We start from the raw sequence: 27,750 nt of genomic DNA, 5'->3' as shown, positions 1-27,750 counted from the left end.
TGCTCCTCCTAACTAAACCCCAACTCAAGACTGACTGTGCCATTTTAAATGGGTATGGTTCCACACAAAAGTGACCCAGGCTTCTGCGATCCTAGATATTTTCACTTTTTACCTTTGGCACATATCTATTCAATAGTGAAATAAAACAAAGGATAGTCACTGGTGTTAGCCAAATCCTAGGTAAGGGCTGCAAGCCTTCTCAGTCCAAAGGTTAATGGTACTAGCTTGAGACTGAAGTTAGAGCTGTCAGCCATGATTCATCTAGGCCTGTAAATAAGATTGAATTTGTTCAAAGCAACCAATTAACTACTGCATTGCACTTTCACAATAAATGGTAAATATAAGTCACAGAATTAGCCTTCTATTAAGCATATGAGACAAATGACTTTATTAAGCGTAACAACTAGAGAAAAGTTAAAACCTATATTATGCGGTAGAGACTAGAAGTATTATTACAAGGGAGTTCAAAGAAGAGAGAGGTCAACATGTGTTCGAGAAAAAGGAGTTACAGAATGTCAGAATAGGTAGAAACTTTTAAGACAGCTAGACAAATTCCCTGCTGCAGAAAATCAGAGAAGTTAAACTACTTGCCTAAAACCACATAGTTTCTAGCAACCAGAGGTAGTGGAAGAACTGATGGCTAGGCCTGAGTCAAACCTTGAAGAGGAACAGGTTAGAATGTTCAAGGTGGGGGGCAGATTGGAAAAAGGTGGCAAATGAGAGAAAATGCAGAAAAGTAAAACGTGCACAGATACCTACATGGATACTCAAATTGGGGAATAACAGGAAGGTGTTGAAGGATAAAATGATTATGGAATTGGGGTAAAAGGTAGATAGAAGCATCTGGATCTGATGTAACAAACAACAGAATGCCACTGGAAGTGACAAGTCAGTTCAATGAAGAAGGCAGACAATGGGTACTGGAGGCCAGCTACAGGGATTATAGCAGGAATCCAGGAAGTGATAAACCCTGGACCATGGCAGAAGAGTGGAAAATGAGGAAAGTATAGCTTCAAAAAACTGAGAACAACAATGTAATTAGAACAGAGTCAAAGGTTAATCCCAGAATTTCTAGACTGCCGATTTATGAGAACAAAAACACCACTGGAATGCTTGTGGTTTTTTTAAGGGATGCTCAATTTATACAGTAACTCAAAATCCAAATCTAGTCTTCCGAGGTGGCATATGCATGGCATAAATTTACTACCTAACATAGTTGCTTAGCATGAGTGTGATGCAATGAAGAAGCATTATAAAATTACTATAAAATATTTTTTAGAATCTCAATTTGGTGAAAGATATCATCCTCTTAAATGTAGAATTATCTATCACAAGGAGTTGCCAAGTGGAAGCCCATGGGATAAAGTTGCTGGTAGACAAGTTTTGTATGACAGTGAAAAACAAAGAAAAAGAAAAGCTACCATCATAATAATAATCTGGATTTCTGGCTCCTTGGAAAGGAGAAAATCTGGCAACACTGAGCTTGCAAATTGAGAGTAATGATTGTATAGCAGCTGCTCCCTTTAGATGCATCATGTGCTCAACAATTCACCATGGTCTCTACTACTCCTTTTCTCTCCTTCCACCCACTTCACTTACTTTCTATGATCTCACTGGTCCCTGTAGATACTGGTCATTGCAATCTCTATGACTCAGTTGGTCACTAAGTTTTTAAAATATTTTTATTTACCTTACCATGTATGTTCTATATTAAATGACTATTATTCAGGATGTTGTGCATTAAAATTTAAAATATGGATATTCTAAAATAAAAAGAAACCAATCAAAGAGAGAAAAATGCAAATGTTAACAGAATTGGTAGAATTCCAAGAGTATCCATTCATTTTATCAGCTATAGAAAATATGGAATAAGTACAAGTATTTGGTGCTTTGAGGTGGCCACAATTTATTTTTCTGAAAAAGATTAGGGTGTTTCCATTTCAAATTGACTGCAAAGGTCATAGAGTTATCATGGGAAAGCCTGAGAATTTAGATTTATCTCAGCTTCTGTCTTTAGATTTAAAAAAAATCTATCTATGAGAAGAGAGCCAGTGATAAATCAAAGTTTACATCTTATTTTGAATTCCTCTTACTTAGAATAACCATTTTATACCTCAGCTATATACCATTTAATACAGAGATATTCTTTATACCTTTCTTACATTTGAGAGTTAAAGATTTAATTAAATAAAAATAGAGATTTAAAAAATTAGCAATGATCATGTGAAATTAATATCTGGGTGTATCTAGTGGCTGAGAGTAAAGACCAATTTCTTAGCTTGTGAACATGTCTTTGTCAAAATTAGATGAAAAAAGAGAAAATGTCACTTTCAAAGATACAAAATAAAATCATATACTTAAAAAAGACAACTTGTTTTCTTATTGCAAAAAGTCTTAGATTTTTTTCAAACATAAATTCACTTTATTTTTTAAAAAATGTCTTTATTGATTAAGATATTACATATTTGTCCTCATCCCCCCATTCCCATCCCAAACCCCTCCCCACCACGCATGCCCCCACCTCTCCTGTTGTCCATGACCACTGGTTAGGCTCATATGAATGCACACAAGTCCTTTGGTTGATCTCTCCCCCTTATCCCCACCCTTCTCTACCTTCCCTCTGAGGTCCGACATTCTGATCTATGCTTCCTTGTCTCCGGGTCTGTTCTTGTTCATCAGTCTATGTTGTTCATCATTTCCCCTAGATGAGTGAGATCATGTGCTACTTAACAGGCTCGGATAAGCTGTGCTTAGAGCTTGTTCATTTATATACTAGAGGCCCGATGCACAGGATTCGCGGCCTGTGGGGATCAGCCCGCTGCGGGAGCAGCTGCTCATCCTGGTCAGCTGAGTGGCTATGGACTCACCCTCTGAGCAGCTACTACTGCTGTGGGAGCGCCGCTCATCCTGGTCAGCCAAGCGGCACACCCACTGTGGGAGTGCACTGACCACCAGGGGGCGGTTCCTGCGTTTACTGTCTGCCCCCTGGTGGTCAGTGCACATCACAGCAACTGGTCGACCGGTTGTTCCGCTGATCAGTCGCTGGGCTTTTATTATATAGGAGATATATACACTGAGTGGCCAGATTATTATGATATCTAAACGCATAATAATCTGGCCACTCAGTGTATATCCTATATAATAAAAGGCTAATATGCAAACTGTCCCCTCAACCAGGAGTTCAACCAGCAGGCAGGCTGGCTAACCGCCCATGTCCCCTCCTCCTGGCCAGGATGGCCGGACCCCACCCATACACGAATTCATGCACCGGGCCTCTAATATAACACACGCACACTGAGTGGCCAGATTATTATGCGTTCAGAGATCATAATAATCTGGCCCCTCAGTGTGTGCGTGTGCGCGCGCGCGTGTGTGTGTGTGTGTGTGTGTGTGTGTGTGTGTGTATAATCTCTTTAATGATTTCAGAGAAGAAGGGAGAGAAAGAGAGAGATTGAAACATAAATGATGACAGAGAATCATTGATTGGCTGCCTCCTGCATGCCCCCTACTGGAGATTGAGCACTCAACCCAGGCATGTGCCCCTGACAGGAATCAAACCTGGGACCCCTCAGTCCACAGGCCGACGCTCTATCCACTGAGCCAAACCAGCTAGGGCAGAGCTGGTTTTTATGTATCAGCAACTATACGACATGAGTAGTGGAGATCTACCATTCCCATACATGCAAATATAAAAATCACAAAGCTCAGCAACAAGGAATTGCCCATTTGTGCCATTGTAATTAAAGTTTAAAAGAATAAACAGTTTCTGAGAAATTTAAAGATTGATCTAATGAGAGTTTTTTTCTATAAGTTTCAAATATTAAACTGCCACTTCCATTAATCCCAAACAACAGACATTTAAATCAATAGAACTCTAATTGAGTACTGTTTCCAACAATGGGTCAAATTTTACTAAGAGAACATACCAACACTGTACTCAATTTCAACTTTGCCCTGGTGACATCAAATTGTATTACAGATAAATTAACAGTTGTGAACATTTTTTGCTAGTATCCCTATCCTATAGAGCCTTTAAAAAAGCAATTTCAGTGCCTATCAAGGTAGAAATCAGCAGTTGCAATTTTTTAATACAGCTGCAAAACAATAGGACCCATTAATAGCTGAACTTTTGACAGCACTATTCATGATGATTTATGAGTTTGTATATAATTTGATTATTCTATTCATTCTGCTGATTACTGTTTCAGCTAATAAAGTGAAGGTCACTTCCAAAATAAATCTTCATTACATTTCACAGAAAGTAACTGCTTCCAACTAGTTGTTTTCTTTAATTAAAAACTAATGTAACAAGAAAGAAAATAAACTTTAGGGTTACTACATGTGTTGTTACAAGAGAAATATACTGTGTGCATGTAATGTGTCCAAGAGAAATCCAATAAAACAGAAAGTATCTTCATATTTTCAAAATAGAACTATTTTATATATATTCATTTGTACAATTTTTAAAATTATAAGAATAAAAACTGAACCATATTAATGGGTTAGAATTTGAAAACATAAAGAAAATAATCTTTGAAAAATTCTCCAAATTCATAAATGTAAAATGTAAGGTAATGTTTTCATTTCTAAAATTGTGTGTGGGATTCTGTATATGAAAAATGAACAGTAGGTCATTGCCTTAAACCAGAGTTTTTTCTAAAGGTGGCAAGAGACCTTCTCTGCCTCTGAAGAAAAATACTGGGCACAAGGCCCTGACAGTTTTGGCGAGAGATCAGAGGAAAAATGGCAAGGGCTCACATTAATATATTATTCGCATTTAATCTATTTTTACACACAGAACATTCTGTGTCCTGGATTTAATGCTTCATTTTATTATTTTTTTTTGAAGTTCTCTAGACCTTCAGCTGAGGTCCTATCATCAAAGCTATTGAATCATACAACTACATCAAACTAATAAACCAAATTAAACATTATGTATATTTTCCCACAGAAGTACAGCAATCATCAAACAGGAAATCATATTTCAAAAGCTAGAAAAGTTTGCATATAAGAAATTATTGGGGCACAGCGTTGCTGCAAAAAAACAGGTAGCAATTATTTGTATGCTTACAAATGGCCTCATTTGGGGTACTATAACAAATACCACTCTTGATTAACTTGTTCATTGTGTCCCTGTCATAGTAACCTTTCTATATCCCAACAGACCCCCACCTTAGACCTCTGACACAGTGCCAGCTGCTTAGAAGGCTCCTCACTCAGATCTTCAAAAGTGTATGCCTTATCATCATATTTTGGTGTTACTACATGCAAATGCCAGCCTCCTGAGTGGCCTTCCCTGACCATCAGAGCATCTAAGGGGGCACCTCCCTACCCCTATCAATAGTCACTTCCTGTCATATCACCCTATCTTTTCTTCATAGTACATATCACTCTCTTAAATTAGTTGTCAAGTCTCTCTGTCCAACACTCTTTAACATCCCTTCCCAAACAGAGACGTTCTGTTTTCAACAATGTATGTCTAAGACACACAGAAGTTAGTATAAAGCATCCTATATGCTATTTTTTAAAATATATTTTTATTGATTTCAGAGAGGAAGGGAAAGGGAGAGATAGAAACATCAATGATGAGAGAGAATCACCCCCACTCCTTCAACTGGGGACTGAGCCCGCAACCCAGGCATATGCCCTGACCAGGAATCAAACCATGACCTCCTGATTCATGGGTGGATGCTCAACCACTGAGGCATGCTGGCCAGGCATTCTATATATTATTTAATGAATTCCAATTTTTTAAATATATTTTTACTGATTTCAGAAAGGAAAGGAGAGTGGGAGAGATAGAAACATCAATGATGAGAGGGAATCATTGATTAACTGCCTCCTGCACACCTCTACTGGGGATCAAGCCTGCAATCCTGGCATGGTCCCTGACTGGGAATCGAACTGTGACCTCCTGGCTCATAAGTCGGTGCTCAACCACTGAGTCAAATCGGCTGGGTGAATTCTAATTTTTATTCTAAGTTTACATATGATAAAACAGAGACACCAAGTTTATAGTCGATGCTCCCCTAACTTTTCAAATAAAAAGTATTAGTTTTAGGTCTTTGGTAAAAAAAAAAAAATCAGTAACTGTTACACATATCTAACATGTCTTAAGTGAGTGAATGAGTGAGTGTGTGTGTGTGTGTGTGTGTGTTTTCAGATAAAACGCATACAGCTACAAGGAAAGTACACAAGCTGCAAATGTATTTGTGGTAACAAACAATGAATATCTGGTACTCTTACTAGATTCCTCTTGTGATCAAGAATATATATATATATATATATGTAAGACACACTTAAGCGCTTAATCTCTGGACAAGAAAGATATCATTTTCAAAAGGGACATATTCACAATGGGTATGAAAAGTGAGATAAAAAACAGTACAAGTCTAGAAGTTCTCAAAAACTTCTTGTATTTTTAAAAACCTCTAATGCAAAAATACAATGAGAATAAAAAATGTAAACCACATTCATGAGAGGAGGAGGTCTGTGGGGTAAGTTAGGAATATTGATTCCTATAGTGGTGGTTGGGGTGAATGGAAAGGGGAGAATAGCCACACTGCTTTTTAAAATATGTTTTATTGATTTTTTTTTAAAGAGAGAGGAAGGGGGAGGGATAGAGAGATGGAAACATTGATGACAGAGAGACATTGATTGTCTGCCTCCTGCATGCCCCCTACTGTAGTTTAGGGATTGAGCCTGCAACCTGGGCATGTGCCCTGACTGGGAATCAAACCAGGGACCTCTTGGTTCATGGGTAGACACTCAACCACTGAGAAACACCAGCTGGGCAAAACATTGCTTATTTTTAATGGCAAATATATGAAAAGAGCCTGGAAATGCAAGATTACTGTTCTTTGATTTATTTTCTAAAATCAAATTTGGGGAGTTGAGGTTACTAGGACTTAAATATTTATGGCGGGACAAAATATAGTGATCAATGAAGACATCTCTAAAACTCGTGTATATATGACATGCTTACACTACCAAACTATGACAGGCTACACTTTGTTAAAAGAAATCAATTCCTATCCCACAGGTGTGGCTCAGTGATTGAGTGTCAACCTATGAACCAAGAGGTCACAGTTCAATTCCCGGTCAGGGCACATGCCGGGTTGCAGGCTAGATCCACTATAGGGGGCGTGCAGGAGGCAGCAGATCAATGATTCTCTCTCATCATTGATGTTTCTATCTCTCTCCCTCTCCCTTCCTCTCTCTGAAGTCAATAAAAACAAATTTTAAAAAAGAAGAAAACAATTCTTTCCTCTTAGTGAGGCAGAGAGTAATAAACGAAATGCTCGGCTACAGACAAAACAAAACAAAAATCCCTGCAATCCCCGTAGAAACATTTATTTCAGTAAAACTTCGTTTCTAATCTAATAATCATAATAACTGTGATTTACAAGAGTGGTCTTTTTTTTCAATCTTTAATTTCTTTATTGATTAAGGTATTACATATGTGTCCTCATCCCCCTATTACCCCCCCACTCATGCCCTCACCCACCTGTTGTCTGTGTCCATTGGTTGGGCTTATATGCATGCATACAAGTCCTTTGGTCTTTACTCTTGTAAAAAGGAGCATATAAACATATAAAAAATGAAATATTTTCTATACTATACATTCTGGGGGGAAAATGCTTTAATTTTAATAGCTTGACCTCTAAAATATGCTCTCTCCTTCCCACTAGAGCCTTGTGATAACATTAAAAAAAAAGGGGGGGGGGAGGGTGATCCTTTCCCATAAGTTAATTTATTCAATATATGAACTCAAATTTACTACCTCTTTATATTTATTTATTTATTATTGAATTTATTGGGGTGACATTGGTTCCTCTCATGGGAAATTCAGATTTTTACCAAGTTATTTGTAGAAGGATCTGTTTTTTCCTTTGTCAATAAACTATATAAATATTGAAAAGCGATAAACATAGTTAGGACACTAAAAGCCATGGTAAGGAAAAAAAGCTCTAGAATTTTTAAACTTAGACGACAACAATGAATTTGCTTACAAAATGATAATATATTGAGCAATCTGGGGGAATTTGTTTTAATTTTCAAACATTAAAGTAGTTTTGAGACTATAAATAAAATAAGGCTGAAATACTTAGTAAGTAATAAGAGGAAAGCCACTTTTAAACCAAACCAAGCCCAGCCGGTGTGGCTCAGTGGTTGAGCATTGACTCATGAACCAAGAGGATCCCGATTTGATTCCTAGTCAGGGCACATGCCTGGGTTCTAGGCTCAGTCCCCATTGGGGGATGTGCAGGAGGCAGCCGATTGATGTTTCTATCTCTCTATCCCTCTCCCTTCCTTTCTCTCTAAAATAAATAAAAACATTTAAAAACAATCATCTCGTCAATTTAATTTTTACATTCTTCATATATTTGGTATTGTGAACATTTCTTATCATAAGCATGAATTACTTTGATAAGCAGAAAAAGAAAACAAATATTTCCTTTCAAGAAAAAGTAAAGGTCTACTTGTTGCAAGGTTTAGCCAGAAAATGTATAGTAGCAAGTTAGGTGAGAAAATATCAAAAAAGTAAAGAGAATCCTATGTTTTCTTAATATAATATGTGACTGTCAAATCTCAGAGGGAAGGTGGGGGTGTGTGAGTGGGAAGAGATTAACCAAAGAACTTGTATACATATATGCATAACGCATGGACACAGACAATAGTGTGATGAAGGCCTGGGGGGCTTGAGTGTGGGCTAGAAGGGGTCAATGGGGGGGGGAGGGAACATCTGTAATACTTTCAACAATAAAGATTTTAAAAAATGAAAGTAAAAACACATCACATGTTATTTCTAATACACTTGCACAATATAGATCAATTCCAAAGGGATGGGTCACAAATTGTTTTGAATGATCCTTAAAAAGTTAATCTATGCGATAGCATATTGTTACCTTTTAATTTAATCAAACTAAAATATCAGTTTCAAATATTGGACTGGATACAAATATCACTCTTGCCCTATACAAAGCCAGCCACCTTTCACTCTAATACAAGTTATTAGAATTATTTTAAGATCTGCAGTAGTATACATATGTAACCTAGGGGAAAATGGCTGGGAAAGTTTTTGTACCTACCTGAAAATAATATAGCATCTGAGTTAGTTAGCATTGAAGGGGGCTATTACTAAAATAGAAACTCAAACTGTGTAATTTGTGTAGGCAATATAATTCTAATATATTCATGAGAGTCACAGTAAATGCTCCAGCAACACACTCTTAAATATAATGTAATTTTAAATAAGAGGTTCTTCTCAAATTAAAAGTCTTTTCCTGTCAAAACCTGAGGAATAATGCAGGCAAGGACACAAAAGCATTCCATTGCTTTATTAACGATAATGCTCACTGATCTGTGAATAACCTGGAAAAAATGAAGATTATTGAGTTACTTTAGCAATCTATCCATCCATCACCAGAGAACAGGTTTCAAAATGATGAATTACCTCACCACCCTGCTTTTTATCCCATGCAACACTCTCTCCTCAAGGGAAAAACAAACAAATGATCATACACACATCATCATGCTTACCCTCTACACTTTATGTATAATCTCTATGCCAATATCAACTATTAACCAGAGGGAAAACCATCTGTAAAATTATATACAAAAGATTCAGAAAATGAGCTATGCTACTGTGCTTACTTTATCCTCCAGGATCCTCGAGTTTGTAAAAATGCTATTCAAACAACAGTCCTCAAACTTTTGGGAGACAAGCTTTCAGTTAATCTATTTCACACTGCTATGAATCCCCTTCCTAGGAAAATACAGCTATGCCCAAAATCTGGCATGCAATTTCAGGGTATTTACCTCCAAATTCCTGAAACCCAGGTGATTGATTCCAGGCATTAGATGTGAGATTAGGAACCCCTGAATTTAAAGAACTCCTCTTACAATATCCAACCTCCTACTGCTATCTATTTTAAGCTGAGATATGTGTTTTGTAGACAACGGTTATAAGTTTACTTAAGCTATAATTTAAAATAGCCAAATAAAAAAATTAAGAGGGTTGTAATTACATAGCTTTTTAAATGTATGGATGAATAAAAGTAGAAGAAAATATACCAAAATGTTGTATCATTATTGTTAACAGGTTATGGGATTTAAGTTAATTATTATAATGTTAATAGTTCTGTTCCTGTTTTCCAAATTTTCTGCATATGAAATTATATTTCTTATATAAAAATACATTTTAGCATGATGATATCAATAATAGGAAGTGGTTAAATTATGGTACATACATCTGTATATCAAAGAACTATTCAACCATTTAAAATTTTATAAGTATGCACACATATAACCTTATACAAAGATGTTTGTACAGGCATGGAAAAGACAGGAAGATATACAACTAACTTAGCAATGGCTAACTCTAGGGGTATAATTCAAGGGAGGGGAATAGGACTTGTATTTCTTCATAAGAGTGAGTATATGTGTTTTCTTTTTTCAGTATTTTCATTTTTTTCTAATGACTAAGATAATGTTATTCAAGAATTTTCTCCTATATGTCAGATAATTTGCTAAATGAACTGCATGAATTATTCCATGAATTCAAATGCCAAGATATTTTAAACTGTTATCTTTAATTTAAAGAATTTTTACAGAGCTCCAGATTATTGAACCAAAACTGAGTAATAAGATTATACTAAAAGACTGCAAGAACATTTTATTCTCCCTGTCTTTAAATATTTAGCTAGAGTAGACTACACCGATTTAATATATATACTGATTTGCACTAAACCAGTATTTCTGAAATAGGAGTTACTTTGCCCCTATGGGACATCTGGCAATGTCTGGAGACATTTTTGCCTATCACAAGTAAATGGGTGAAGGTAGTGGCACCCAGTGGATAGAGTCCAGGGATGCTGCTAATCATCCTATGATGCACAGGATAGCCCTTCCCCAAACACAGCAAACAATTATCCTTCCAAAAATGTCAACAGAGCTGAGATTGAGAAACTCTGACCTAAACCAAGAGCCTCTAGAACAACTGTGTATCTGCCCATGTTTAATGATAGGTGGTGTCAGATCGCTAGTAGACTGGCACAGAGTAAGCCCAATCATCTTACTCTTTACAGGATATGTATTGGTTAGTAGAGCAGTCTGAGATTCCTATAACTTCATCAAAGTGTCCTCTGTGTGCCTTGATTGAATAAATTTCATGTCATTAGTTTAGGCTCCTTCTAATCATTTTTGAGTACTGATGCCATTTATACCTAAATTGCACATTCTGAAACCTGAGGAAATATGTTTAATTATTCTCTAATTGATCCATAAGTGTACGTTTTCTTTACTCCACTAAACACTCTTGACATTGACATCAAAGGCTGTTACTGTCATATTGTTTTTCATCTGTATCCACTACACTTAAAAGAGTACTAGGCAGAGAAGGGAAGCTAAAATATATAGCTACTGAATTAAAAGTGGAAAAATTAAAATAAATTAATAGCAAATAATAGAGATGGTTCATCTCAAGTTTTCTTCCATTTTGAATCTGTTTTCTTATTGGTTAGAATTAGGTTCAGGGAGCCATTCCCCTGGTTGCTTCCATTTCAATAGTGTTCCATCAGCAACACCTGGAAACTTATTAGAAATGCAATTTTCAGGTCCCACTCCAGATCTACAAGTCAGACTCTGGGGATGAGACTCAGTAATCCATGTGTTAAATTCTGACATAGGTGAAAGTTTAAGAAATATTACTCTACAGTTTCTTTAACATGCAAATGTTGTAGCAATTTATAAATACTTACTATTCCTTTATCCATCAAGTACTTAATCAATCAGGGTTTTCAAAAATTATTATTATATTTTGTAGACATAAAGCATATTCAACTGATTGAACTGAGGTAGAAAAACCTTCCACCTATTCTTGTAAATAAGAGGTTTTTGAAACACAGTCACGTCCATTCTTTTACATAGTGTCTATGACTGCAAATGGTTTCAACAGAGACCATATGACTTGCAAAGCCTAAACTATTTACTATATGAACCTTTACATAAAAAGGTTGTGGGCTTCCTGGATTAGAATACCAAATCTTGTTCAGTCCCTAAACCAGCCTCATACTTGCCCTGGTGGCATTCTACAACAGCAGCAGCAGCAGTAGCAATAATTATAATAATTATAGTAACAGTAATATTAATAACAGCTAACATGTGTGCAGTACTTATTAAGGCAAGCACTGTTTTAGGCACTTCCCAGATATTAATTTATTTTAATCCTTACTACCTATGAGGTAGATACTATTATTATCCCCATGAAAAAGGAGAAACTGGAATATAGAAAAGTTAAATAACTTATCCAAGGATACACAGCTAGTAAATGGTAGGACCAGGATTTTACCCCATTGGTCCAGCTCTATAATGTACTGTCTTTTTTTTTTATTTTTTTTTATTAAGGTATTATATGTGTACATATCTTACCATTGCCCCCCCTCCACCCCACTCCCATATATGCCCTCACCCCCCAGAGTTTTGTGTCCATTGGTTATGCTTATATGCATGTATACAAGTCCTTTGATTGATCTCTTATCTTCCCCACCTCTCCCTAACCTTCCTGCTGTAATTTGACAGACTGTTTGATGCTTTACTGCCTCTGTATCTATCTTTTTGTTCAAGTTTTTAATGTTCTTTATTATCCATAAATGAGTGAGATCATGTGGTATTTTTCTTTCAATGACTGGCTTATTTCACTTAACATAATGTTCTCCAATTCCATCCAGGTTGCTGCACATGGTAAGAATTCCTTCTTTTTTATGGCAGCATAATCTTCCATTGTGTAGATGTACCACAGTTTTCTGATCCAGTCATCTGCTGATGGGCACCTAGGCTGTTTCCAGATCTTAGCTATTGTAAATTGTGCTGCTATGAACATAGGGTGCATATATCCTTTCTTATTGGTGTTCCCAGTTTCTTAGGATATATTCCTAGGAGTGGGATTACTGGGTCAAATCGGAGTTCCATTTTCAGTTTTTTGAGGAAACTCCATACTGTTCTCCACAGTGGCTGCACCAGTCTGCATTCCCACCAGCAGTGCACGAGGGTTCCTTTTTCTCCACATCCTCGCCAACACTTGTCGTTTGTTGATTTGTTGATGATAGCCATTCTGACAGGTGTGAGATGGTACCGCATGGTTGTTTTGATTTGCATCTCTCGGATAATTAGTGACGTTGAGCATGTTTTCATGTGTCTCTTGGCCTTCCTTCTGTCTTCTTTGGAAAAGATTCTATTTAGGTCCATTGCCCACTTTTTTATTGGATCATTTATCTTCCTTTTATTAAGTTGTATAAGCTGCCTGTAGATGTTGGAGATTAAACCTTTATCAGTGATGCCATTTGCAAATATGTTCTCCCATGCAGTGGGCTTTCTTGTTGTTTTGTTGATAGTTTCTTTTGCTGTAAAAAAGCTTTTTATTTTGATGTAGTCCCATTTGTTTATTTTCTCTTTAGCTTCCATTGCCCTAGGGGCAGTATCAGTGAAGAAGTTCTTTTGGCATATGTCTGAGATTTTGCTGCCTATGGATTCCTCTAGTATTTTTATGGTTTCCCGTCTTATGTTTAAGTCCTTTATCCATTTTGAGTTTACTTTTGTGTATGGCGTAAGTTGGTGGTCTAGCTTCATTTTTTTGCATGTATCTGTCCAATTTTCCCAACACCATTTATTGAAGAGACTGTCTTTATTCCACTGTATGTTCATGCCTCCTTTGTCAAATATTAATTGAGCATAGTGGTTTGGGTCAATATCTGGATTCTCTATTCTGTTCCATTGATCTATATGTCTGTTCTTGTGCCAGTACCAGGCTGTTTTGAGAATAGTGGCTTTGTAATACAGTTTGAAAACTGGTATTGAGATCCCTCCTACTTTATTCTTCTTTCTCAGGATTGCTGTGGCTATTCGGGGTCTTTTTTTATTCCAGATGAATTTTTGGAGTGTTCTTTCAAGGTCTGTGAAATATGCCGTTGGTATTTTAATGGGGAATGCATTGAATCTATAGATTGCTTTGGGTAGTATGGACATAAAATGTACCCTCTTGTTAATTATTCTATACTAGTGGCCCAGTGCACGAAATTCATACACATTAAAAGGGGATTAATTAGAGGAAATATTTTAATATTGTTATTTGCCCTTTCTTTAAAATAGAAGTGTCAGAGATGAAAGAAAATTAGTAAAATGTATATATATATGAAAATCTTCCTCCTGTCAGAGTCTGGGGTGCACCACGGGACCCAGAGTCAAGTCCCTGCCCACCCACATGCACCTCAAAATCGCATGAGACCAAGAACTGGCTGGTCCCCCAATGGGCTAGATCCAGACCCAGATGGTCCCACCCTTGTCAAGCCCCCCGGATGGGGGTGCAGCCTCAGGTCCCCTGGCCTGGTGCCGGGGCAGGGGGCATGGCCTGAGGTCCCCTGTCAAGCCCTGCTGGGCGGGAGGCGCGGCCTGAGGTCCCCCGGTCTGGTGCCAAGGCGGGGGGCGCTGCCTGAGGTCCCCTGTCAAGCTCCACAGGGGCAGGGGCGGGGGGGCACAGACTCAGGTCCCTGCTGATTGCTTGTTAAGGCTCGTTACGGGAACTCAGCCTCTGCTGTGGGCACAGCCATCTTGTGTTATGGTACCCCCACCCTCCACTGTGGGCGCTGCCGTATTTGTGGTGGCGTGATGGTCAATTTGCATATTCCCTCTTTATTATATAGGATTTATGATTTCCCTGCTCCACCATACTATCAATATCTGTTTGCATTTTTCCAAAGAGATGTCTGTAAATTACAGTTCCAATAGCAACATTTACCAAGTTTCCCTGTACCTCTACAGTCTTTAGATACCCTAAACACCTTTTACTTTCATTGAAAATTCAAAGCAATTGAATTTTCATAGTTCTCAATCTTTGTTTTTAGGTCATGGATGCCTGTGAAATCTGATGAAACCATGAATTTTTTTCCTAAAGACACACATATAACATCTTGTATATAAACTCCAAGGACCTATGGACCTTAGATTAAGAACCTTTGACATATATCAATGCAGCTTTACTCAGCTGCAGTATTGTAAAACAATAGTGTGTAGTGATCCACTATGAAAATATTTCTTGTTTAAACATACGATTTATGAACTCAATGTTCAATTAATTTATGTTTCTTTAGAATTCACTTTAGCAATGTTTTAACATTTAATTTCAAATATTTAAGGCTTGATTCAGTAATCAAGCTTTACACAAAGACACACATTTAAACTGATCAAATCCACCAATTAGACATAGGGCCAGTTTATGCACCTAGATTTAGGTATATCTTGCAGTTCTACCATGACGGGTTGGGAGCATTAAACAGATAAATGCTAACTAATCTCCAAAACCTAACTGCTAATGGACTCATATCCACATTAGTGTTTATTAAATGCAAACATACAGTTATAAGGGTGGAGGGGATATTGGTTTGCTCATGGTCTGTTTTTCCTTTTACCTTTATCAATTAAGTAAAATGGGAGAAGTTTAAAGATTTTCTTCATTCATCTAAACCAATATTTGCTATTGGGCAGAGAATCAGAACATGTTTATAGAACAGCCCTTATTCTCTCCAGCTTTCTTTAGGAAAGTGACTATGTATTGACAGTAAGAAAAAAAAAAATCACAGCAAATTACAAGTTGTTAAAAGTTGACAAATATCACAAATATTTAAAAATCCCAAAAATCTATTTTTTTTATTAATTACCTCCTTTTAGTATTTACAGAAAACATTGTTTAAAAATTGTATAAGAGGTGAGACATAAAAAATGCCTGGAAGACATAAAAAAAATCAGGAAGTCTGGTTTCTAGACTCAGCGTCTTTTTATGTTAAGTTTCCTCATTTGCAAAATTAGACAACCAGTCAAAACAATATAAAAGCATTCTTCCCACTCAAATTTTTTTGTTATATTACTACCAGCATAGTAGGGAGATTTTTTTTTTCAAGAAGAGAAATTTAATGTTGTTGAAGGGAAAAATGATAATGTACTGTCAAATTAGATCTATAATCTAACCAATACTTGTTGGGTGAAAGGGCAAGAACATTTGGTGCAGACACTAAAAGCCATCTCAATTTTGCTCTGACTTCACATGCAATTGAATAGATAAACTAATAAAATTTTCTTTCAATATAATCTGTGGCCAATTTTAACTACCCTCTCTTTACGAAACACAAGTAACAATCTCTGGGCAGTCTAGGTCTATCTATAAAAAAATGTAAAGTTTGTTTGTGCCCACTGGTACTGCTCCATTTCACAGGTTATGAAAACATGACATAATATGTAAAACCTACTCTGAATCAGAAAGTAATTCTAAAGGCTACTATGTTACCAACCACACAGATAACATAAATGAATTAGTCAGTTAGGGCTTAAAAAGAACTTCTGTTTGGAAGATATATTATAAGAGTTTAAAAACATATATACTACATACATATACCGTTCTGTACGCCAGAAAAAATATTAACCAACTAATATATAGTAGGGAAAATTCTATGGCTTGCTAGACTAGAAAAAACATACTGGTTTAAATGACTTTTCTTCCAATATGGTCCAATTTATGTATCATGACATATTAATGGGTAGTAGGTAGTATAATAAAAAGCATAATTTTCTTTGCTTAAAAATCTATTTAAATTTATAAAATCCTCAAAGGGCATTTATTCATGAAAGTTATCTCTAGTAGTTAAAATGTTATACTGTTTATGCAAAATTCATTTAGAATGCAAGGATACGACTTACAAATGTCTTTGAATCCTTCACATAAATATGCATGCATGCCATTTATAACAGTAGCCTTGATGAGAACACACTGTAACTGGCTGTGAGAAATGCTTAAGAGGCTTATATTAAAACAGAATATAGAATGGTGGTTAGAAATCACAGAACAGGTGACACCTAATTCTGATAACCTGGTGATAAAAAGTGTATACTATGATATATAGATGGTGATAGTGTTAGCACTTTAGGACATAAACACAACAATATTTATATGAAATTATAAAGTATTATACAGGGAATCAAATATTAAATTAAAAGTTAATATGCCTAGGCCACATAAATGCAGTTTTATTATAATTCACACAGATTCTTATATATCATATGTAGGAAGAACTCAGAGTAAGAGTAACTTTAATTACCAAAGAACCACCCAAAAGTTTAATATACTACTTCAATTGCAAGACAAAACTTTTTTTAAAAATATCTATCTATCTATCTATCTATCTATCTATCTATCTATCTATCTATCATCTATCATCATCTAGCTACCTATCTGTACACACATTTAATTACAACATTCCCTGAAAGTATCACTTTAAATTGGGAAGGGTGAGGTATAAGTTTTATAACAAACATTAAATCTGAACCACACACAAAATTCTGAGATAAGTTCTGAAGAAGATTAAAAGATATGGAAGGCTGATTAAACCTCAGCCTTAGGAGATTATGATACTGTTTGGGGAAAAAATGTTTTTTTGTCTAGGAATTAAGACATAAGGATCTCATTCTGAAATTTTATATCAGCATAGGAATAAAATGAAATAAAAGTTTAAATAAAACTTTTAAACATCTTTTCCCATAAAAACAACAAATAAGCAAAAACCAAATAGATATTTAGAAAGTGTATAATTTAGGGAAGAAAATATAGAGATTTAATGCATATGGGAGATAACCATCGATGTTTCTTTTTCACATCAATGTTTCTCTCTCCCTACCTCTCTCTCTAAAATCAATTTAAAAATGGAAAAATAAATTACGTTAAATATTTCATTTTCATAATGTGCTAGTAAGGAAACCAGGGAACTTCAGCTCATTCCCCAATGATCTGTTCATTCTGTCCCTATATTCCTTACCCTAAAGTTCTGTAGGAGTGATTAGCAAATGGCACCATGAGAAGAATATGGCTCCTTTTGAATCAGGCCATGCCACAGGAAGATGAAAAGTATGAGTAAGAAAATGATAGACTTCCTATTAGTTTCAATTGATAGGAGGTCCTCAGGTCCTGGGAGATACGACACTCCCTATCCAATTAAAGGAGAAAGAGCTTGTCTGGAAATACACAGACCTATCATATTCAGAATTAAGTTACTTTCAAATTATAAAATTCTCACCTCTTCATAAAATCACATAGGTAAGAAATGTAGATTGAGAATACCTACTTCCACTTCTGGCAACACATTAGACTGGAAAGTGTAAGGAGACCTCCAGTTGTAACCAAAAAAAACCTATTTCTTATATTAAACATAATTTTTATTGCACTGAGCAGATAGAAGGAAATAAGAGGACTATCCACAGGAAACGCCCCCCCCCCCCCCGCCGCCAAACCCAAACACGCACGCACATATACATGCACAGAATAAGAAAATGCTGAGCTGAATTCAAAGCTTTGAGCATCAAATATTGCAATTGAAAAAAATCAAGTCTTATTGCCCATATTAAGTGAAGATGCCCCAAAGCTTTGAGCATCAAATATTGCAATTGAAAAAAATCAAGTCTTATTGTCCATATCAAGTGAAGATGCCCTCAAGAGTTAGCGCCTTCTGACTGAAGCAAACAAATAATCCTTGAAAGGAAGAATCCTTAATTTGGGTTCCTAGATTTTCACAGATTAAAGTCAATGAAATATAAACTCTCAATCAGATAAACATAGCACAAAGAAATAAACCATTAACATATATCAACAGAAACAACAGATGGCAGAATATAAAATTTCTTTATATAAAAAATGAACAAGCAGAAGAGAATATCAAACAATGACAGAGAAGATTTGGGGAGGAGATGAAAGATAAAAATATTAAAGTCAAAAGTCAAAAGAGTTAAACTACAGATTAGTCACGGGTGAAGAGAATTAATAAGCTGGAAAACAGATATTAATAAAGTATTCAGAATGCAGTGAGAATGACAAGGAGATAGAAAATATGAAAAAGATTAAGAAATAGAAAAGAGATTTTCTTTCTTTATAATTTGCTTACAATAAAAAGGGAGGGGAGAAATATGAAAGAGAGAATACTAGGTTCTAAAACATATCTGGTTGGGGTTCCAAAATGATGAGAAGAAAGGCAATGGAGGAAAACAATACTTGTAAACATACTGCTTGATAATTTTCCAAAATGATATATGACAATTTACAGATAGAGGAAATGCAATGTAGTTGTTTAAACCATATAAAACTGTAGGTCAAATGGTTTAATATTGTTAATTTCATATGGTTCAACCTATATCAAGCTAGATAAACATAGAGTGTCCCCAAAAATATATACACACTTATAACAGCTGATAACTCACTTAGTTTTCACTCCATTTCAGAATTAACTGATTTGAAATAATGGGTGAAGCCAGACTAAGCTTTGAACTAAGAAAAGTTATCCTAAAGTGCCACTAGAATTTTTCTTATGGGGATACATAAAAGATAAAGTTACAAAACTGGCAACAGTCAATGAATTGACAGCACACAAATACCGATAGAAAATGATTCTTAATGTTTGCAATTCCACTGTTTCACGTTATCAGCAATGCCTAGACCAGATAGGTTATCAGTGTGAAAACAGGCACTGACAAAAAAAATTACACATTTCTGTAGATTCTTTAAATCTTGAAAATCAATTATATGTTAATGAACACTGATGTTATAATCATTCAAGGTGTGTATATATTTTGGGGGACATCCTGTATAAAGGAATCCTAAATTCATTGGAATGAAAATGCAGAATGCCAAAGACAAACTATCTTAAAAACAACCTGAGAAAGAAGAAATTTCACTTATAAAGAAATGATAATTAAGCTGACATCAAGTTTTTCAAAAGCAAAAATGGAACCCAAATATCAGTGGAATAAATTTTTAAAGTACCAAGAGAAATATTTAAAGTGGTGAGCATACAATGCAATATACATATGATATATTATAGAAATGTATACCTGAAACCTATATAATGCTAATAACTAATGTCACCAGAATATATATAATTACAAAAAAATGAATGGAAACAACCAAAGTGTCCTGCAATAGAGGCCTGGATAAAGAAGATGTGGTACATATACACAACAGAATGCTACTCAGCCATAAGAAAGGATGAAATAGCACCATTTGCAACAACATGGATGCACCTTGAGAACATTATGCTAAGTAAACTAAGTTAGTCAGGAAAAGCTAAGAACCACATGATTTCACTCATATGTGGGATATAAAACTGAAACTCGTGAACACAAACAGTAGTGTGGTGGTTGCCAGAAGAAAAGTGGTTGGGGAAGAAGGGGGTCCTAATATATGGTGACAGGAGAAGATTTGATTTGGGGTAGTGGGCACATGGTGTAATATACAGCCCTTGTAAAATAGAAACCCATACCTGAAACCTACATGTTCATGTTGATCAATGTCACCCCAATAAATTAAAATATGAATTTCCAACCTAGAAATGTTTACGTAGCAAATCTTCACTCAAAACAGAGGCAGAAGTTATTTTCATATATGCAAAAACCAGGAAGCATTTACCACCAACAGATATAAAGTAGAGAAACTTTTAAAATTACATACTTCAGAAGGAAGGAACAGATTTCTATTAATAGGACTCATCCTGATTGGTAGCAGAACAAGATTGTCAGGTGAAATTAAAAATATGTAATATGTTATTTAAAGCTCTAAATACAGACTCAGAAAAGTTTTAAAAAAATAAAGGGATAGAGAAAGATATAACGGACAAATACTCAAAAGTTGAAGTAGCTATTTGAATATCAGACAACGTAGACTTTAAGAAAAATGTATTATTAGGGATGAAAAAAGTCATCAGATAATGTAAAATATTAAATTAATTGGGAAGATTAAACAATTATAAATTTGTATGACTAATAAATTGCCTCAAAATAAGTATTAGGTAAAAATGGATAAAATTATAGAGATAAATTGACAAATCAAACACCATAATGGGAAATTTCAGAACACCTTACTCTTGTATTGATAGGTCAAAGAAAAAAGTCCTCAATAAAAATAAAGTTTGAAAATTACAACTCAAAGCTTGACTTATTAGACTCCAAGACCAATAATTAGAGAACCATGTACCAACAACTAGATAAACACATTCCTCTCGAGAACACATGGAAAAATTATAAAAATTCAGAACATAATAAGTCATAAAATAAAGTTCAAAGAATTAGTACTATAAAAACAATTTCTAGACACAATACAATTAAATTAGGTAAGAACAGAAGAATCAAACAAATTAGCTCTTTTAAAACACCTTATAACAACTCACAGGTTAATGCAAAAATAATAATGGAAATTAAGATACATAGGACTACCAGTAAAAGATAATAAAAATAATCCTATATAATAAAAGCCTAATATGCTAAGTGTCTGGTCGTCCAGTCAACCCATCTAAGTGTAATATGCTAATGATATCCTAAGGCCGCTCAACTGCTTGCTATGACATGCACTGACCACCAGGGAGCAGATGCTCAATGCAGGAGCTGCCCCATAGTAGTCAGTGCACTCCCACAGGGGGAGCACCACTCGGCCAGAAGCCAGGCTCACAGCTGCCGAGCGCAGCGGCGGTGGCAGGAGCTCTCCCGCCTCCACAGCCGCACTAAGGATGTCCGATTGCTGGCTTACAGGCCTAAGCCGTCAGTCAGACATCCCCCGAGGGCTCCCGGACTGCGAGAGGGCGTAGGCCAGGCTAAGGGACCCCCCCCCAAGTGCACAAATTTCGTGCACTGGGCCTCTATACATAATAACTGTGTAAGATTCAAAACAGTAGTGAGAACTATCATCATAAATGCTTACATTATAAAATAAAATAAAAGATGACTGGAACTCATTGGGTATCAGACTCAAAACTGACAAGGGCAGGAGATAGGAGGGATGAGCTGAACAAAACCCAAATAAAGGAAAATAAAAGATTTAATAAAGAGCAGAAGTTAATGAACAAGGACACAAGTGATAACAGAATAAAAAACCTAAAAGTTAATTCTTTGAAAACATAATAGAGACTGTGAAACTTGCCCAAGAGTGCATGGCTAGTAAATGGAAGAGCCAGGATTTATATCTACACAGTCTGTCTCCATAGTCCAGATTCTTAACTACTGTGCTCTACTACTGTAAAAATGCTACGCATAAAAGAAAAGATTGCAATACCTGACTACATTAATCTTTTTTTAAAAAAATATATATATTTTTATTTCAGAGAGGAAGGGAGAGGGAGAGAGAGATAAAAACATCAATGATGAGAGAGAATCATTGATTGGCTGCCTCCTGCACAACCTTTCCTGGGGATAGAGCCCAAAACCTATGCAGGTACCCCTGACCAGAATCAAACCTGGGACCCTTCAGTCTACAGGCCAATGCTCTATCCACTGAGCAAACTTTCTAGGGCTGACTACATTAATCTTAATGATATCTATGCATCATAAATACTATAAGGCAAGATATACATGACACATATAACTGAGAAAAGGTTAGTGTTCAGAATATATTAAACTTCAAGAAATCAATAAGAAAAAGACAAATGGGCAAAAGACACTAAAAAGCATTTCCCAGAAGAGAAAACAAATAACCAATGACCATAGGAGAAGACATTCATAAGTAATCTGGATAATGCAAAATAAAAACACAATGTGATATAATTACCAATTTGTCACTTTGTAAAGTATATGATTGCCTAAACACTATGCTATATACCTAAAACTGATAAAAATAATATTGAATATAAACTGTAATTGAAAAATAAAATTTAAAAACATACAATGTGATGACATTTTATGTGAGGTAAATAGACAAAAATTAGAAAGTTTGATAATACGAAATATTGGCAAAGATACAGAGCTGTGGGAATTCTGATATACTGTTAGGGGAATGTAAACTGATACAACTCTCTGGAGAAATAACTGGGCACTATCATGAATGAACATTCATATATCTATCCCATGTCTCAGAAATTCCACTCCTAGGTATGTATCCTAGAGAAACTCTTGACTATGTATATACTGAAACACATACAAGGATGTTAATAAAAGCAAAAAACTTGAAACATCGGGTGTCCATCAATAGAAAAAGGGAAAAATAAATTGTGCTATATTTACAACATATAATTCACAATGTATAGCAATGAAAATAAATTTACTATAATTATATACAAGGATGATACTTTAAAACATAATATTGAGTGGAAAAAGAAATATACAGTATGATTCTATTTTTAAAGCTCAAAACAGACCAAACTGAATATATCATTTAGGTATTAAGTAGGTATGCAGGATGAATGTTTAAGAGAGTAGAACAACAAAGTATATGTTTAAAAATACTAAATCTTGAGTAAATCTAATTTTTGTCTAATTCTCATCCTTTATTCAAGTATCACTTAACAAGAAACAAAAGAACCAATGGCAGTCTTACCTGCAGAAACACTGAGGGAGTTCCCCTTGGCCATATAAAGGAAACAAAAAAGGAGTGTTGCCATACCGCCCGAGACAGTGAAGAAAGTTTCTGGTAGCTTTGAGTCCATCTATGGTAGTGCTGGTTGACTTTGATGTCATTGCAATTGAATGCAGAACAAAATGTTGGAGGTTGGGAGTTAATTTTCGAGTTTTTAAATATTCAGAAAATGTGATCTCCTCATAGGCTATGAAAACAAAGATGAAAATTTATCAATTAAAATCAGAACTAAACTTCAATTTAAAACTATTAAACAAAAAATGAGATCAAGTCTGTCTAAAACACTTGTCAAAGGACATGGGTGGCAATAATATTACATTTTGGACAAAGACCAGTGATTTGGGGGTACTGGGGACTAGAAATCTCAAATGGATTGATGGCACAATTTTTAAACTTTAAATGATGAACCTTTATTTAGTATTTTACAGATTCAAAAAGTAGAAAAGCATTAAATAACTCACTAACCATCACAATTGCTTTCTGAGGTTGGTAGTAACCTTACTTTATCATTAAAACTGCAGAAACATACACACACATACACACATATATATTTAAAAAAAGACAACAGTGTGAAGATAGTGAGGGGGAAAATGGGGTGGAGGATAGATGGAGGTGGGAAAAGGGGGGCGGGAATGGGAACAGAGAGATTTTGCTTGGAGTGATGGACGCATGATGCAGTTTGTAGATATGTTGTTGAGCTATTTATATCTGAAATCTGTATAATTTTGTGAACCAATGTCACCCCCAATAAATTCAATCAAAAGATAAAATAAAACTGCAGAATAATACCAATAATTGTATTTTGAAATATTAAATATAACAAATGGCAAGTTTTGATGAAAATAGTAATAGAGCAATACTTGATTTTTTAAAATATATATACTTTTATTATATATAGGAACAGTGAACTTAATAAAAAGTAATGAAATTTAATTTCTTTATGGCTAGTGGAATTGATCTTACTGCCTTATAATCACACCACAAAAGATAAGAGACCCCTGAAAACTTTCTTTAGACCAGGGGTGGAGAATTTCCAGCCCGCAAGCCATGTAAGGACGAGGAAATCATTTGGTCTGGCACCACCAAGGCATTAGGGGTGAATTAATTAAATGTTTGACCAAATATAGCAGGCTAATTTTTAAGTTGATAATTTTGCATGGCCCTCGAATGATGTTATAAATATCCAAATGACCCTTGGCAGAAAAAAGGTTCCCCAATCCTGTTAAACCAAGAACAGGAAAAATGTAATTGGACCATTAGTCTTAGAAAATACAATTCCATGATAAAACACAAAAAAACTTTATATAAATTATTTATGTAAACAAAAATTATAAACATTTACTGAGAGAGTATGTTTATACCACTATGAGAACAATTTGGCAGTATCTAATGGACTTGAAGCTGTAAGAGCAAAAGCTACATTTTTTTTTTTTATTTAAATATATATTTTATTGATTTGTTACAGAGAGGAAGGGAGAGGGATAGAGAGTCAGAAACATCGAGCAGCTGCCTCCTGCACACCTCCTACTGGGGATGTGCCCGCAACCAAGGTACATGCCCTTGACCGGAATCGAACCCGGGACCCTTCAGTCCACAGGCCGACGCTCTATCCACTGAACCAAACCGGTCAGGGCAAAAAGCTACATTTTTTTAAAAATTGTATTTATTGAGGTGATATTGGTTCACAAAACCATACAGGTTTCAAGTGTTCAACTCAACAAAACATCATCTGCATATTTATTAAAAAATACTGCTGTAGTTCTCGTTATAACTTTATAGATGAATTGTCGATAGTATGTTCTTACTTTAGAAAACTTTTCTATTCCAATGCCCTTAAAGTATAAAGCTCTGTCACTAAAGTGATACATTCAATTTTCAACAAACTGTGAAGTAACTGGCCCGAGATCACACAGTGAGATGGGTCAAAGCCAAGACCAGAAAGCACATATTCTCCTAATCCAGTGGTTTCCACCATGTCATCTAGGCTTTTTTTTAAAAAATCAATCAAAATAAATAATTCAATATTCTGAGCACAGTAATCCTGTAAAAATGAAAAAACTACAATTTTTTATTACTGATGAAAAACATGAATGGAACAATGCAAAAGAATACAGTATTCTCTCCCTTATCCATTGATCTGTTTTCCATGTTTTCAGTTACCCACAATCAACCACAGTCCCGAAAATATTAAATGGAAAGTTCCAGAAATAATTCATAAATTATAAATTGCACAGTTTTTAGTAGCATGATGAAAGCTTGTGATATCCTGATCCACCCCACCCCATTCCACCCTGGACAGGAATCAGCCCCTTTGTCCAGCATATTCACACTGCATACACTGTGAGTTATTCATTCAGTAGCCATCTCAGTTATCAGATCAAACGTCTCAGTATCACAGTGCCTGTGTTCAAGTAACTCTTATTATCCTATATAATAAAAGGCTAATATGCAAATCGACCGAATGGTGGAAAGACCGGTTGCTATGACGCGCACTGACCACCAGGGAGCATACGCTCAGCGCAGGAGCTGCCCCCTGGTGGTCAGTGTGCTCCCACAGGGGGAGCACCCCTCAGCCAGAAGTCCTGAGCCGGGCTCACAGCTGGTGGGTGCAGAGGTGGTGGCAGGAGCCTCTCCCGCCTCTGCGGCAGTGCTAAGGATGTCTGACTGACGGCTTAGACCTAAGCCGTCAGTCAGATATCCCCTGAGGGCTCCCAGACTGCAAGAAGGCACAGGCCAGGCTGAGAGACCCCTCCCCTCCCTGCCCTGAGTGCACGAATTTCGTGCACTGGGCCTCTAGTACTTAATAACAGCAGTGACACTGGCAATTCGTATTCAAAGAGAAGCCATATATATATATATATACCTAGTGTATATAGTGTTCGGTACTATCTGCAGTTTCAAGCATCCACTTGGGGTCTTGGAACATATGCCCTGTGAATAAGGGGGGACTACTGTATTATCTACAAAGAACAAGTTGTCAACAATATTTAATTAACAAGAGTCCTTTGAAACTTCCTATTCCGCCTCAATGGGCAGGCCATATCAGGAATTTAACATTGTAGGGGCATGGCTTCTCGCTGCCTGTTGGGAACAGGGCTACTCTGTTCTCTTGGGTGCCTGTGCCAGGCTGGAGTGGGTATAGAGCGGGTTGGGTGTCTGTCACAGGGTCCTAAACTCTCATCATCCAGAAGAAACCAAGATGGCGGCATAAGGTAAATACCTAATGTTGCCTACCACAACAATTTTGAAACTACAACTGGAAAACAGAGCGCACACCGTCCAGAACCACCGGAAAGCTGGCAGAGTGGAAAACCTACAACTAGAGAAAAAAAGAGAGGGGGACGTTGAGCCTCAGGAGCTGTGGAGGTGCGGAGATCCATGAGCACGGAAAGGGCAGGTGGCTGAATACACGGCAGGCTTGCTTGCAGCGCGCGGAGAGGGAGGGCAGCAGACGCTGCGTGGCTAGCTTTCTCGTTTGGGAGAAAAACAAAACCTCCCGACTGCACTGAAATCCAGCTGCGGTTGGGGAGAAACTGGTCTGTTTGGCAGCGGACAAGGCTCGAAAGCTTCCTTCTCTCAGAGGCACACAGCCATTGATTAGGGCATGGAGAAACCGCCCCTCTTAGTGCAGGGTGGACGGAAACCAAGTTTGTCTGCGCCATTCTGAGACTCTGCCCCATCCAAGCTGACCACAGCCCTCCCAGTGTCTGGATTTCTCGTTCGGGAGAAAAACAAAACCTCCGGTCTGCACTGAAATCCAGCCCCAGCTGGGGAGAAACTGGTCTGTTAGGCAGTGGGAGAGGCTCAAAAGCTGCCTTCTCTCAGAGGCGTGCAGCCATTAATTCGGGCAAGGAGAAACCGCCCCTCTTAGGGCGGAGCAGACGGGAAACCAAAGCTTATCTGTGCCATTCTGAGACTCCGACCCATTCAAGCTGAGCACAGCCCTCCCAGTGCCTGCATTTCTTGTTTGGGAGAACAACAAAACCTCCGGTCTGCACTGAAATCCAGCCCCAGCTGGGGAGAAACTGGTCTGTTAGGCAGTGGGAGAGGCTCAAAAGCTGCCTTCTCTCAGAGGCGCACAGCCATTAATTCGGGCACAGAGAAACCGCCCCTCTTAGAGCGGAGCAGACGGGAAACCAAAGCTTGTCTGCGCCACCCTGAGACTCCGCCCCATCCAAGCTGAGCACAGAAGCTCTCCCAGCGGAGACACTGCTGAACCTCACAGCCAACTGGCTTGGAGATCAATTCTCGCCAGTGATACCAACAATCCCAACCACTCTCAACTCCAGTTTCTGGGCACACGCGGGGGACCCAGACGCCTACGG

The 27,750-nt window shown here is 36.7% G+C and overlaps 1 protein-coding gene across 1 annotated transcript in view; it reads right to left on the bottom strand.

Moving 5' to 3' along the window:
• CHM (CHM Rab escort protein) overlaps positions 1-27,750 on the bottom strand; it is a 410,199-nt gene that overhangs the window by 113,863 nt on the left and 268,586 nt on the right. The window contains exon 10 of the mRNA XM_008159484.3: positions 23,387-23,612. Coding sequence (XP_008157706.2) covers positions 23,387-23,612 — 226 coding nt within the window. The remainder of the gene's footprint in view (positions 1-23,386; positions 23,613-27,750) is intronic.

The sequence above is a fragment of the Eptesicus fuscus genome, chromosome 1, assembly GCF_027574615.1.
Source record: "Eptesicus fuscus isolate TK198812 chromosome 1, DD_ASM_mEF_20220401, whole genome shotgun sequence".
NCBI lineage: Eukaryota > Metazoa > Chordata > Mammalia > Chiroptera > Vespertilionidae > Eptesicus > Eptesicus fuscus.
Note: the sequence above shows the minus strand (reverse complement) of the source record. Positions and strands in the feature narration are given on the sequence as shown.